This window comes from Dermacentor silvarum, chromosome 4 (assembly GCF_013339745.2).
Source record: "Dermacentor silvarum isolate Dsil-2018 chromosome 4, BIME_Dsil_1.4, whole genome shotgun sequence".
Classification (NCBI taxonomy): Eukaryota; Metazoa; Arthropoda; class Arachnida; order Ixodida; family Ixodidae; genus Dermacentor; species Dermacentor silvarum.
In genome coordinates, this window is record NC_051157.2 from 84,704,710 (window position 1) to 84,720,642 (window position 15,933).

The 15,933-nt window shown below is 47.9% G+C and overlaps 1 protein-coding gene across 5 annotated transcripts in view; it reads right to left on the reverse strand.

Annotated features, from left to right (window-relative positions):
- Positions 1-15,796, reverse strand: part of LOC119450339 (fatty acyl-CoA reductase 1) — a 46,637-nt gene extending 30,841 nt beyond the window's left edge. Inside the window, exons 1-2 of one of the 5 annotated variants that reach the window (XM_037713769.2) lie at positions 2,261-2,620; positions 1,368-1,528 (exon numbers count right to left, since the gene is read on the reverse strand). In XM_037713769.2, the coding sequence (XP_037569697.1) occupies positions 1,368-1,528; positions 2,261-2,327 (228 nt within the window). In that variant the 5' untranslated portion in view covers positions 2,328-2,620. Of the gene's footprint in view, positions 1-1,367; positions 1,529-1,862; positions 1,984-2,260; positions 2,621-15,662 lie in introns of those variants that run through there. The other 4 variants (XM_049665804.1, XM_049665803.1, XM_049665806.1 and 1 more) reach the window with 4 other exon arrangements.
- Between the last annotated feature and the right edge of the window lie 137 nt (positions 15,797-15,933).

The following is a 15,933-nucleotide window of genomic DNA, read 5'->3' on the forward strand; positions in this document are numbered from 1 at the left end:
AACTCAGATTGACAGCAACTTTCATGACCCCCAGTGTAAGGCTCTGTAATATTTTTTTACACAGAAACTATGACTGAAGATTTGTGAACAGATAATAGGGTTGTAAACAGAATACACGAACTGGGAACTGCAAGAATTATGCATAACTTAGTTCAGGCTCAAAGGCTACACAGCCAGGCTCAAAGTTCAGGCTACACAGCCAGGCTGTGTAGCCTAGTGGTTACGACGCTCGCCTTGGGACCGGGCGTACGCGGCTTCGAATCCCGCCTCGGCCAGAAAGTTTATTTTCTTTCTTATCGGCCGCATCTGGCTGGCATTGATAAAATTGAGGAGGCGCTGCGTGAGACATGGACGCCATCTGGCAATACATCGGGAAACATGAGCTTGTGCAGAGGGTTTCCTTCGTCCATGGCAGAGGGCGCTCGTCGGCGCGCAGTCGGGGAACGTCGTTCGTCTGCGCGCATAGCATGGCATTTTCAGCGCAGCTTAAGAAACTAGCGTCTTTAGAGTTACGTATCTATGTATTTTCTATTATAGGAACACACCTCCTAATATTTACCTAGTGATGTTGCGCCTCAGATATGCGTAACATTTACTTTGTGATCGATAACGTTCACAAGTATGAACAGCCGTACCAGTTTAAGTAGTGTGGGCGGTAAGCAAGTGGTCCAACTTTGGCCGGGTGGCTGAATCGGGTGACAGACAGACAAACAGACAGACAGACAGACAGACAGACCAAATTTTCAGCGTTTAAGTTCCCCAAGAAAGACTATCGTCTTTAAAATTCCGAAGTTGTGTCCGTAGCGCGGAATCGAACCAGGGACCCCTCGCTTCCGAGCGCGCGGCGTTAGCCCACTACACCACGAAGCGCACATAGACACACGCACCACGATGGCAATAAATACCCAACATTAACGAAAGGCCGCGTTTCTAGCGCGTTTCTAACGCGTTTGTGCTAGCGCGTTACGGCCCGTGTAAGAAGCTGGTGTAAGACGCGGTGGCCTCTCCGCCTTACCTTCAACGCGTTTTGAACGCGCTGCCCAGCTCTTGCTACGCACCACAAATTACGGCTGGCTTAAGCAGATTCACTGTTAATAATCATCATCAACAACCCGATCAGTAGACTGCAAGCATTGAGACCTCCAGCACACATCTAGAATTACCTATGTATGTCCTGTGCCCAAGAATTATTACAATTTGAATTCAAAACCAATCCCTTTACTTCGATACCAAGCCTTATTTTGGTAATAACCTCGTGGTACTTTTTGACAAAGGCACCTCTGTAGACGGTACCACAAAAACCAAGTCTCCAAATATTGTAGCTATAAGTACAACACATCCTTAAAATAGCATAAAAAGACGCACACCTTTCCGATAAAGCTGGTTCCTCCTGTGATAAATACCACTTGATCTTGATAAAAGTGGACAATCTGCGATACCCCATTTTCTCCGGTTGGCCCCTGCGGCGCCAGAACGTGTTGAGGCGGGCTTTCCCTTCCCACCATGTCACTTGGCCGTTGGAAGTCTGCTGCAGATAAGGAGAGCAAGTCGTTTGCATGCGCAATATACTCTATAAATATATTGTCACTTCTGACCCAGAGACAGATTATTTATTGCACAGCCATCTGCGGAACATCAACTATAAAAATATCGAAAGGACTTTAAACTGCGTGCGCCCGCTGGGAACTTGTTTCCTATCTCGTGCACTTTTCAATAACATTTCGAATATTCCCTTTGTCTCTGCTCAGTCGACTACCAAAGAAAAAAAGATGGAAAACACGAAAACCTTTCAAACTTGTCAAAAATCAGTTGCCCTTCTCCTTTGTTTTTCATTTCCCGCTAGAACTCATAATGGAACTCACCCATATGGTCAGGCATTCTCAGTGCTCGCTACGCGATCAACGCAGCCGCACTACACACACACGAATCCTTGCAAAAACTAGAACATTTACTACATCTGCTTCGTCGGGATCAGCAAGCTGGCAGCTGCTGGGAAATACAATCGAAACCACCCCATCCACTCACCGAGGCGCCACCAAGCGGTCGCAAGCGATCACTCAGTGCTGGCTCGCTGGCTTGCTCACTTGCTTAACATGTTTATTCTGCTATCCGGTTGCTTTGCGCGCACTGTGACGAGATAGTCTGGATTTCTTCACGCTCACTTATTAATACCGTGCAGCGTAGAAAAATATGAAGATGGCGCCGAGACATTCAGTCGAGGAATTCGAAAGAGCTACTGCATATACCAAAATTGGCTTACCATTATTCCGGTACCTTATCTGACTCATCGCAGGATGTGGGTAGAAGTCGCCGGCTAAGCCTATCATGGACCGCCTTCAATGGAGAGTGACTATTGTTTGGGCTGCTGGTATGTTTCTGCGCAGCATTTCATTTACGCAAAAGGCCGAAAACATGATGTGCAGCGACCGCCGTGAAATCTCGAGAGCGAGAGACAAAAAAACTAATTTGTTTCGAGCGCTGCTGAGGTCGCGTTGAGGAGTTTTTCGTTGTATTCGTCCTCTGATTGGCTGATGGCTGCTCCAGCTTGACGGCGCTACATGTTATTTAGTGCGACAGAGTTGCGTAGGTGAATCGGCGGCCCGAAGGTCGCCGATGCGGCGGAAGCTAATCCAGCCTAGGGTTGTCAAATTGCTTGCAGCTAGCAATACATGTCTCTCTATACCCACTCTTTCCGGAGCATATATGGACCAGAGTTCAACGCCCCGTCACATTGAAGGCAGCATAAAAAAAGAAAGCGTGTCGCAGCTGCGGCAGTTTGGGCAATGATTTCCCAGTGCGACAGCGTGGCGTTTTCCATCCCATGTATTTCTTTTTTTTCGCATAATATACGTTTCTCGTTTTCTCGCTAGTCCGAGTGCTCGCATACATTTACCCAGAGAGAAAATGTGTTGAAAGATCTTCGCTACTGCGTACTGACACGGTTGCTCACGATTGCGCTAACTCGCTTTGATAGCAGACTATGATCAGGGTGATCCCTTCTGGAATGCTGACTTCATATGCTATGCCAGCCAAGGGGGACGAAGGCACTGCTAAAAACACTTTTTAGACACAGCGGACCTGAATATCCTGTTTTAGCCTAATTTGGTGTACGTTATCGTGTGCTGGGATTGGCTTCGATGATCCGCAGCGACTGTGATCGTGTGTATGTGCTCTCTGCCGTTCACTCTACTTTTGTAGCGTTAGCTACACTGGCCTAGCCAAGCCCGTTTCGCGCGGCACATCAAGAGCCGTGCTGCGCATGCGCAAGGATCAGTGATGTCACACGGCTTGCGCACCGGAGCCACCGGAGCCGGCACCTCTCGCGCACTCCGCCGCCGCCGCGCGCGACTCACCGCCGCCGGTCTGCGCATTCCATAGGAGTGACGTCGTAGCCGTGGTAGACGCACTGGCGCCGGCGCGCGCTCGCTGTGCAGTCGCCGTCTGACACTGCGCTGGAGCCGCTGCGCTTCTGACTGGCGTTTTCCAGTGTGGTATAGCCATGGAGAAGGAGAGCGCAAATGCTGCTCAACAGCGCAGAAGAACGGAGAAGCTTGACTCATCGGATCCCGAAGTAGTTGCCTGGCAATTAGCGGTTGAGCGTAGGAGGAATGAACAGAAGAAGGCTATATGCATGTGCCATATAATACGTATACCGCGTGTGTGTCATTGGAGCAGCAGTAAGCATGACAATCAAGCTAATCCTTGACAATCTAGACAACCAGGAAAGCTAAGAATAATCAGCTGAACCTTTGCTAACGCTACGTATATCCTGGCATAGCCGAGCTAAGCCACTGCAACTTTTTTACTCATCTTTCAACCACCCTTTACTCCGTTCCTTAGTGTAATGTAACGAGCTGAATTTTCCATTCTTGTTATATATAAGCGTCTTGTTTTTCTCTTACCTGGGTGCTCATAACACCTGGCAAGAGCTGGTGGAAGCCCAGGTGACCAACCAACTCGAGAGGCTGAAGCTCACGCCGATGGGCAGATCGGTCCTTGCGCGCCTCGGCTACGGAGAACGCTACATCTCCGACGCGGACCGCAAGGTCAAGATACCGCCATGCTTAAGAGAATCCCTGAGCATCGACAAACTACCGCGCAACATGCATCCCGAGCATCATCGGGGACGCCGGCTCACTCGAGTCGACGCCATCCGAAGACGCCAGAAGCACGATCCAGATGCTCGCTACGTAGATGCGTCCAAATACCCGGGAAAAACCGCTTACGCCCTGAGTGTGGTTGACTCGAGAGACAAAGAACTGGCATCCGCCACAGTCAGGGTGCGGAACTCGGAGACAGCGGAAGAAGCAGCGATCGCCCTCGCCACCACCACGAGCACGAACGCGGTCGCAGTCTTCACGGACTCCCAATCCGCATTACGCAATTACACGAGAAGCCGAATATCGGTGGACGCAGTCAAAATTCTGCAGAAAAGAAGCACTCCGCTCCCTTACCCTTGCGTCACATGGTTACCAGGGCACGAGGGGCTCGAGGGAAACGAAGCGGCACACGCCGCGGCCCGCGATCACGTCAACCAGGCCTCTCTCGCCGCCTCGCGAGACCCCCGACCGCCTGGTGACGCAGCGGAAACGGAGACAATACCCCCCACGTATAACGCCCTCCTCCAACACTACCGACTGGGATGCAGGGTGTACCCGCCACCTCATCCAAAACTGACGGAAGAGGAAAGCACTGCATTCCAAAGACTGCAGAGCAAAACGTACACCCATGGGATCCTCATGCATCGCATCCACCCGACACTACACACCTACAACTGCCAGATCTGCGCCGTGCCAGACACTCTGGCTCATTTGCTACTCGAGTGCCCGTGGCGCCCCGAAGACGCCGTTACCAAACATACAACGGCCGAAGACGTGAACCTCCTTGCCGAGACGTGGGAGGCCAAGATCTCCACCCCGGCCCTGGACGAACAACGACGTCTTGTCGCCAGAGCCCGGGATGCTATCGCGGCCAGAGGATTCCTGGAATGAGGGACCCTCCCACCTAGAGTGATCCACAGCTCAAACGCTCGGGAACACTGTCTCGAAAATTAAAGTTTATTTCATCATCATCATTTCATCGATATCTTTACGCACACAGCAACCAAGCTCCAATAGTGATTTTCTCCGTTGCGCCGCAGAAGCTGTCCACGAGCGACACGCTTCAGCTTGCATGACCTCTGAAGAAGCGCATTGTCATGAGCGAAGTGATAGATTGCATGACTTTGCCTACGAGACTTGCTGCATAGACACTTGCAGCGCTTTACTGGTTATCCTCCCTGCCTTTCCTTTCTCGCTCTCTCTCTCTCTCTCTGCAGCGCTTATGTTTCCGTGTTGTCTTCCAGTATTTCAATGGTGAGCGCGGCTGCGAAAAAAACGCAGAAACTGCGTTTTTCGCCTAAGGAATGCGTTAACTGCAATGGCGCATTGTAGAGCGCATTAGCGCCGCTCTTTTGCCTTTTCAAAGGAACACATTCGGCAGAGGTCTGTCTCGTTGGGAAGAGCTGAAACAACGACTGAAGAAGCTCCAACCGAAGTTTTATTTTAAGAAGTCACGCCGTTACCGCGCAAGCGGGTGGGCTTGATTACACGTATATACAGCACCTCACTTTCCAGTTCCTCACCAATCCCGGTGGACCAATATCCCTACCTAATGATACCAGCCCACGGCTCTCCTTGCAAATCACTGATGCATTACATTCGCTCCAAAAGAAGAGCAGACAGCAAACGGAGACTATATGAAGCTACACCAGTCCCCGTGTTTGACGAAAAAGGCGGGGTTACTCGTGCGCAAGAGGTTTTTTGGACAAGGTTATAGCCAACGCTACATACAAACCACACATACTTGGCAAGTGGCACCAAGCCAGACAGGGTACGACTGCGAACACTTATCCCCGATTCACACATTGTCAGGAGCCATGCAGAGCAGACTTGTCACACCTCATATGGAGCTGCGCAGCTTTTTCACAAGTGAAATCCAACATCCAAGACTTACTGCACGGAGACCTTAGAACTCAAGGAAATTGAATACAAAACTAACTCTGAAACACAGAAAGCCATCGCAACATATGGGGCAGACAAAGTGGCTTGTTGCGAGCGGTGTAGGAGAGGTCATACACAGCCCATGCGAAAGCGACGGAACTGAACATGCACTGAGAAGTAGCAGAGTGTACATAAACCGGAATACCAAGCGCTGAGAAGAAGATGCGCCTCAACCAACCGCCCGCTAACTTGCATTCCTTTTATTGCGATAGCAATTATATGGACACTCAAAAGCAGATTTCTGCCGTCGGTGTCGCCGTCGCCGTCGCCGTGTGGTTCCGTATGACGTCAATGAAGATGAAATCGTCGCCGGTGGTAAGTGGGTGGTAAGTGGTTCTTGAGGGAAAGGGAAAGGTTGGCGCTATCTTCTGCAGCCCTTGAGGGAGCACGGCTCAGCGCCAAATGCCGAACGCTGTATGTGCGAGTGAAAGGGCACGAGGGGCGCGCGCTTTCACGGGGAATGAACGCACGGCGGAGAACAAACGCGCGTTCTGCGCCGTGCTCGCTTAAGGGCTGCAAAAGTAGGCGTCTCTTTCCTCCTTTACAATCACCATATATGTAGAGCAAACGCGCCTTCTTCCGACGCGCGAGAGGCCGTGGGGGAGGGGGAGGGAAGGGAGGCGACGTTTAGCTGCGGCACCAAATGCCTATTTATATCAGAGGCTCCGGCGACAGTCACCAACGCCGCACGCATTTTGAGCGAACGCGGGCAAAACGCTGACTGCGTCGACAACAGTTCTGCGTGTTTCCGGTGCTGCTGCATGTCCAAGTTTATACAGCTGATAAAGCTAATATCATTACTCCGTATAGCTCTCTACAAATTTGCTATCGCAATTGATGCTTCGCCTTTCAGGTGAAACTGCGACAACTTTTTTCCCCTAATCTCCAACAGCGGCCGAGAGTCGTCCCCTTCCTTAAAATAAAGGTTTTATTCATTAATTCACTTTAAGAACTCGACGGTTTCGGAGCCTTACCGGTGTTGTGTCTGGCGCAGGTGGACTTTGCGCAGACCTTAGAAATAAAAGGCGAGAAGTGTTTCCGACGAGCAACTAATGTTTTCCTTCGTGATTTGAAGTGACAGGACTCTGAGCATCGTTTTGTGAACTATTATGATTAAGCCTGACCCCCATGGCGACGCGGCGTTTTGTCGTCTCCATATCCTACTATATAACCTTCTCTAGTACCCTCATTTCATAAGCGGTATAATTACAACACCAGCGTTGTTTTGGAGATGAACGGTCTTAAGCGACTAGGAAATGCAGTAGTTGCAATGCAGGAGCTATCTATTCAGGAGATCCTTCTTTGTGCAAAGTGCGGATGGCCGAAACGCTGACCATTACACTTGCCACGGCGTCCCACAGGGTGGTGTTCTCAGCCCCACTTTGTTCAACATTACAATCATTGGACTTTCCGAGGCTCTACCACATACAGTCAACCTTTCCGTAAATGTTGAGAACATATGCATCTGGGCCCCGGCAGTTGCAAGTCCCCAGGTGCGTGCACGGCTTCAAAAAGCAGTGACCCTGACATCGTCATAACTGCATGCACAAGGCCTCAGCATTTTCGCCGATAAATGCGCCTTAGTCACTTTTGCCCATAAGCCTACGACCTGGTACCCCGTTTCTATTCACCACCAATTTCATATGCAAAATCTCACCAGTTCCTAGGCGGTATTATTGTCAGAGACCTTTCATTGAGCCCCTACATCTCATACTTGAAGAAGATGCTTACCTCTATCGTCCGTATACTAAGGCTTCTCGCCTGTAAAATGTGGGGCACATTGGTTGCGTCTATGCTTCGACTATACAAGACACTCTTCCTAGGATACTTGCGATATAGCACACCAGTGCTGTCCAATGTTAACAAAACCAACATCCGTGTCCTACAGAACATTCAGTCTCAAGGCCTTCGAACATGTCTCGGTGTGCTTCAGTCGTAGCGACAATTGCCATCGCGAGACACCACCCAATAACAACTTATATAGCTGTCGACGCACTCCGAGCGCATGTTCGCCATATATCCAGAGTTTCTGACCAGTATCTCGCTCGCTTGCCTGAGAAAAGACCTAAGGCAGCGTTTTCCAGATCAATTTCGGCTAACCAACACTCTTTGTCATTGAGATACCTGCAAATAAAGCCGCCATCTCCTCTGTGGTGCCTGAAAAACCCTCCTGTGGAATTGCGAAGAAGGCCAGCTTGACCTCTGCGGCTTTCAAGCAGATCACATTGAAGCTTTTTCATAGTTTGTACAATAACCGATTCCATTCTTACACAGACGGTTCGATGTCGGAAAGTTCGACGGAAGTCATTGTTACACCATCTCGATCGATCATAATCAAGGTTAAGACTTCCCACGTTACGACATCTACATGTTCCAAACTCACCGGTCTTCGCGCTGCTGCGGAATACATTGAAAAAGAACCAGCTAGCAAATGGTCAATATTTTGTTACTCGAAAGCAGCCCGTCGAAAGCGTGCGAAGTTTAGGGCGTGGAAATTACTGACCAACTGGTGACCGAATCAACGAAATTTGCTATTGCGTTTCTGAACGCAGACATGATATAATCTTTCAGTGGGAGCCTGGACATTATGACATCGTTGGTAATCACCTCGCCGATGACGCTGTCGGACGTGCCCAGGCTGGAACACCGACACTCCTTATACCTTTATCGAGAGTAGACGCTGCACAAGAGCTTCGCAATCATCGTGCGTACCATCACGTTGAGTTACTGGCATGCTCCGCATAACTGTAACCATCGATTATACAGCCTCGACCCATCAGTGAAACTGCAATTACCACGACGTCATGCAACACTGCTGTATCGGCGGTGGGTAGGAGAAGCCTTCACTAACACCCATAACTGTCATATTGGAATGGCAGACTTGTGCGCTAAGTGTAAGTGTGAAGAGACCTCCAATCAAATTTTTGTGCGACTTTTCTCGCTTCAATACACAATGCCAGACTCTCCAGTGTGCCTTGAATAGAATGGGCAATAGGTCATTTACAGAAGCAAAGGTCTTGGAAGCCGGCCTCACAACTGATCAGCCCAGAAAGACATTCGAGCTCTCCTACAGTACCTGAAGGCGACATACTTGAGTGGCCGATTTACTCCATTTCACAAGCTAGTTGCAGGACTGTCGGAGCTACACGAATTCTTAGCCAATAGGAAGGCCGAATGCCCCTCGAGATGTGCTCATCCGCGCCACGTCGTCTGCTCAACGTCTGCTTGCCATCCTGTTACATGCTCCATGATTGGTAGATTGACGCAAAAAAAATGTTTTGACGCCGTAACCATTAGCTGCGTTTACATGCATGCGACTGCAGGGCTTCGCTTTACCCGTATACTTTACCTGCAGTTACCTTGCATCCTCCTTAGCACGTAGTACGGGGCGAATGCCCTTACAAATGTTCAGCTGCGCCACAGTGTCTGCTCGGCGTCTACATGGCGTTTTCTCGCTACCGTCATCATGTACCATGCTAGAGCGGGCATAGTAAATTAATGATACAGTGAACAATTGGACTTTTATAGCGTTCGGCATCGTCAACGCATCACTAATGCTAATGTTGTGGCGCCATCAGCTAACTAGAAATCAAAACAGTTTTGCGGCTCGGTGCCGTGTCTGTAGTCCTAGCAGCGTGAAAACAAACATCCGATCTCAATAATTAGGACAAAACATGCCTAATGATTCGACCCCAGCTTGAGGTGAGACTTAGCGATGACGGATTTTGCCGCGTGTTTCTTGCTGACAGAGCGGAGAGCCAGTAACAAGCGCGAATTGGGATCGAAGCGGCTGGTCGGCGCTGTAAGGGCGCTGCCATGCTGCCACGGTTGGGGTGGCTATTACGGTTACCGGTGGTATCTGCCACAGTAATTCTCGGTATACGACGTGCATGCGTAAACGTCCTAACATGTCACGTATCGCTGTACCGTATCATGTAGCGAGCAAAAATAAAAAGTTGTCGCAGTTTCACCTGAAAGGCGAAGCATCAATTGCGATAGCAAACTTGTAGAGAGCTATACGGAGTAATGATATTAGCTTTATCAGCGGTATAAACTTGGACATGCAGCAGCATCGGCAACACGCAGAACTGTTGTCGACGCCATCGGCGTTTTGCCCGCGTTCGCTCAAAATGCGTGCGGCGTTGGTGACTGTTGCCGGAGCCTCTGATATAAATAGGCACTGCGTGCCGCAGCTAAACGTCGCCTCCCTTCCCTCCCCCTCCCCCACGGCCTCTCGCGCGTCGGAAGAAGGCGCGTTTGCTCTACATATATGGTGATTGTAAAGGAGAAAAGAGACGCCTACATCTGCAGCCCTTAAGCGAGCACGGCGCAGAACGCGCGTTTGTTCTCCGCCGTGCGTTCACTCCCCGTGAAAGACGCGCCCCTCGCGCCCTTTCACTCGCACATACGGCGTTCGGCGCGCTGAGCCGTGCTCCCTCAAGGGCTGCAGAAGATAGCGCCAACCTTTCCCTTTCCCTCAAGAACCACTTACCGGCGACTATTTCATCTCCAAATGACGTCATACGGAACCTCACGGCGACGGCGACGGCGACGCCGACGGCAGAAATCTGCTTTTGAGTGTCCATATAATTGCTATCGCAATAAAACTCTCTAGTGTAGCCAACAATCAGCCAGTTACGCCCGGAACTATATATACCGCTGCGCAATGATATTGCCTCTGTACGCCTCGTACCTTATACCTTCGGCAGTGCTGCAAACAGCTTGTGAGATGGAGTATAGATATGCTTCACCTGGACTTCGTGTATGTGAAAGTGCCATCAAGACTTGTGCTTTTTCTCTCTTTTATTTCACTACCCCATCCTCTCCCCACGTGTCGGGAAGCAAACAGGACAATGTCTAGTTAACCTCCCTCGTTTTCCTTCCTCCTGTCTCTCTCTCTCTCTCTCTCCTGCAATGCAGAATCTACAGCGTCATTTAAGTAAAAACTTTTGAATATAGCAGCCACCGTCACAAGATCTCTGTCGCAAAGCAAGTCTTGATTATTTGAGATCGGCATGCCGAAATAAATACAGATAAAAACTGTTTAATGTTAAAACTTTCTATGAGCTAGTCAGCTTCATTGCACCATCGGCTTTGAAGCTATGATAGATTATAAATAAAGCAATCTTATCGTGATTATTTAACAAGGCATATCGACGTCGCCTTCACTACGGGCCTGGATTATCCTAAAATGCTCGTCCGTACGGAGATGCATTCTTCTGTGCCTTGACATGAACTTTAGTTCATAGGTATTCCTCTTCGCTATTGTCTACTATAGCAACCCCTTAATTGTAGAGCAGAGGTTTTCATTGATAAAACCTGGTGCATCCAATGAGCTAATGAGCTCCTTCATTATAAGACGAAGTTCGTTTGCTCTGAAAAGGAGTACGCAGCGTCTGCAGCGTTACTTCAACTGTGTGATTACCTTAGCAAATAATTCATGCCTTTTCCTGACCACATATATTTAGCCGACTAGTACTGTTGTATCGTTCTATTGGTTTCTTCAAACCAGAACATACATGTACGCTTCATAAATATTGATTTCCTTCTTTTTCAAACCATTGATTTCAATATTAAAGTTCGTCAAAAAGTGCCTACTATCTGTTATTATAAATTGCTGATGCCCAAGGGGCTTCCTCACAACCTCCCACTAGTTCTTAGGAGTTTTAAATCAGTGTTCTTCTCACTTTCTTTCTTTCTTTCTTTCTTTCTTTCTTTCTTTCTTTCTTTCTTTCTTTCTTCTTTCTTTCTTCTTTCTTTCTTTCTTTCTTCTTCTTTCTTTCTTTCTTTCTTTCTTTCTTTCTTTGGGAAGCAATTCATATTTTCTTTCTTGCTTCTTTGACTGTCGTTGAACTTGAGAGATTTATACCTTCCAACACTTTTCCTAGGTACTCAACGTTTTTCAAGATTACGCCCACCTTGAAATCCTTCTATCAGCTTCTTAAAACAAGCTCCCGCTTCACAGGATACGGTTGGTTTGTTGGTACCGAGAGTAAATGGGCAAAGCTCAATGCTGCGGATACACCTGGCTGGGCAGAAGGCGACGAAAGTGAAACACAATATTATAATAATTCAATATTAAAGGAATATTAACGGCACATAAAAGCACAACCAGTGCTACAAAGATGCACCAATGACGGCCGCAAAACATCAAAAGAACGAGACAAGTTGAAATTGCACAAATGAAGGAGATGTTTAACGTCTACCTTATGAAAACTTTCCCTTTCGCAACTCATCTCCCTTGCGGATTTCCGTTGAACTAATTTGTGAAATTGTAAAATGTTCCAACCTGAAGCGAAGAAGAAGAAGTGGTTAAAAGGCCAGCCGTCCGTTGTCCGCGCTTCCGTCAAGTGGCTTGCTCTGTCAGAACATCCTGCTTCTCTGACGCTGAGATGACTCTGACAGTCACACTTGATCGGCGGCGCTGTTCACTTAGCCCGAGGAGATACACTCGAATAGCGTCGCCACACCCATTAACGGAGGAAGAAGTTGTAGCGCCCCTTGCCTGGGGCCCGGACAGCAGGCAAAAACTCGCTCCGCGTGCAGCGCCCGTGAAGGAAGAGGAAGTTAGCTCCCGGCCGGGCAGCGTGTGCAACGCGATATTAAATAAAAAGAACAGTTCGAAACCCAACGCTATCGGAGCTGGGTCTTCGTCGCATTAGCTACGACAAAGTGAAAGTGTGCGGCGCTTTCCTTTCGTGGATAACGAGCAGCCATAATAGCAATGGGTGATTAGCGAGCAGCCATTATCTGTCCACGCCTCTGCAAATTGGTGAGGCTAATATAGTCGTAGACACAGCATGCCAATGCTCATCGATTACATTATCTAATGCGCTGTCTCCACTCTCGTCCTTCTATAGGACCATAGTAAGGACAACGAGTATACCATAACGCTTTGCAATCTTAATAATGATATCGTCGTAATCATCGACAGAAGTAGCCTGGAATCATAATTATCGTCACGTTTTTGGCAGCCTGTGACGAAAATTTTGCTAACTTTTAAATTTACTTTAGGACGTACAAGTGTCGAGATTGCGATATTGAAGCCGAGCACTTGTAGGCTGTTTGTTTAGTAAAAATCCTAACACTATTTTAGATATATCAGTCTTTACGATATCATACGAAATACACAGTACGCGAAAAGCCTCCATCGACATTTACTGAGGCACTAATGGGACGTCGAAGGCCTACCTGTAAGCGTGAAGTGAGATGGTAAGGACTCAACGTTGACCGGATACCGTTGGGCAGAATGATGTATGTGGTGTGTTTGCCAGTAGAGAGTCTAGAAGTTCACAAGGTACCCGGCCAAGATATGTCTGCGATTAGTGTTTAAACTGTAAGGTAGTTGGGGAGGTACACATATATAGTTTCCACCGATCGCGATAGTAGCCACCATTAATAGCCTTAAGGATTGTACAGAGCCGCAGGGGTTCGCAATATGTTGACCCGAGGCTTAAACTGGCGAACAGAGGCGGTGCTGTAGGCTGAACAATAAAGAATGAAATAAAAATTAGTGAAAATAAATTCGAAGCGATAAGTAACTCTGCTGGGCACTAACTAAAACTTTATTCCAGTGAATCGACGTGTTTTCTTCAAATAATTTATTATTTTAATTAGTTGCGTTGACCTTCTGGCATAACATCCAGAATGAGGTTCAAACAACTACTTTAGGACTAATATTTCGCTTTTGCCATGAAGTCTTCGTGGGTATATCCACTTGAAATAATATTAAACATTTGGGCTGGAAAACGAGCTCGCCCACAATTACCGGTCGCTGGTAGTTTCTTCTTTTTTTTCCTTGTTCAGAGTCATTCTATGTATACCAAGCGTATATATATATATATATATATATATATATATATATATATATATACAGGATGTTGATGTGCTCAGAGAAGCGTCACTATTTTTTACAAAAAGCCAATGTTTTGCTAGTGTCTCGCTACGCTCCGGTATTTTTACTGGGTGTTTCACTTGGGCCAAACTTTAAAAAGATGCAAATGCCACGTACCTAGACAGAACCAAGGTATGTTGTTTACCGCCGCTTGGAGATGCTCACAGTATTTTTTTTGCATTCCGCCTAATTGGATAATTAGTCTCAATTCATTAATCACTCAACTTATCAATTATTATAGTTAGATGAAAATCGTCAATGAGAAAATTGTAGAGCAACATGAAAAACTCCCCATACAGCTTTCTGTTGCTCAATACGCGCTACATAAAAGTGTTTTTCTGAGCGTGAAAGATGACCACGAATACACGCAAACTGGCTCGAGCCGCCAGTCGCGGGGCAATATTGCAAATGCCCACAGGGGGCCCGCTCATGAATCATGCAGTGCGAAAAATCATGCTGTGCTTTTTTTAGTATCCGCCAACTTCAGTAGCGTTTATTATTTCTCCTACAAATCCTTTTTTACCTCCGGACATATTTTATCCTCCACCAGTTGTGAGAGATCTTAGTTTGCCTCACTACAAGCTGTACGCGTACAAAGTCTTTAATTATTTAAATATTTCCTCCACTGTTATCTTACACCGCATGCTGTGCACGAAAATTTTCTCCATGCTGTCGGCTGAAGAAAGGAGCTTTATACATTATGCAGCTATTTAGGTGATTAGTTTCGCGAGCGGAAGCTGGTTCCATGGGCCCCGCGCCTAGCCAACGTCGAGAAAGCTTCAGCGCATCTTCTGGCGTGTTGGCTGGGACCGCCCAATCGGAGCGTCACGCACATCTTACACGATCGTCGTATGAGGCTTCTGATTCGTGGGCCCTGCTTCAGACGAGGTGGCATTGTTGTGTGTAAATGCATGGCAGCCGCGTTACAGGGAGAAGTGCAACAGCTCAAGATCTTGTGGAGAAACTCCGCTCGCAGGCGGATCCGCAGCGGAGGATTTGCGGAGAAAACAGCCCTCCTGTATACGGTCTGGCTGTAATCGGATGGATCTCCACGGGCCGGGGGCCGGTCGGGCAGCCTCCACATACCGTAGTTTGGAGACCCCTGGTCTAGACAAATACAAAGAGCCTGGGGCTGCATGTGACGGACCATACGTAGGCTTACTCCATTTGCGTTAGTCGGGGCGGGCACACTGTACTACAGAGAGCCTACAAAAAAGTGCCCTATGTAGTTTCGGCATAACGTTGATCAAGCCGGACCGCATACGAGCATATGGTTATGCTGGGTCCCGAGTGCAATATTTTAGCGTGCTATCACTAAAAGATACTGACACAGCAGATAGCTAACGCAAAAAAAGAACCATAAAGAATTGATTTCGACAAATACGTGGAGCTCCCGGCCCCTATTTATTCATTGAGGAAAAGCTGCTCTTAGATCTTCGTAGGTGAGTAATTTATTTTCTTCCTCAATTAAGGAATGATATAGAAATTGCATTTCGCTAGACCTTCTGCACACAAGTTGTCGTCTCATTAGGAGGCCCAAGTGCATGAGACAAGAACAGGTCCAACTCGTAGGCACATGCTGAAAGAAGTCTGCACATTTGGTTGTTAAGTAATCAGGGGTAGCTTCAGGGGAAACTTGGCATCGTTTCAACTTATTTACATTCATTTTCGAGCCTAAAGAGCGTGCCAAAAGCGGTCGCACTCTCAGATCTGCTTGATACACGTACCTTGTTTTTCACCATTAGACAAGATGGGTACTCACATACTCCAGTCAGAAGTTCTAGATAAAGCATTGAGGGTTACGGCGAAACACATCTGCGGCGCATACGTGGCATAAGTACGATTCCCGCCAGCAGCTCATTGCTTGGCCCGTGCACAAAACTCACATTTACTCCCTCTTGACGTTTTGACACATCGTTCGTGGCTTTTGTCTTTAATTATATTCAGCTTGCATACCAGAAAGACAGTGACGGTCATGTCATGCAGGTGCCTCTGCAT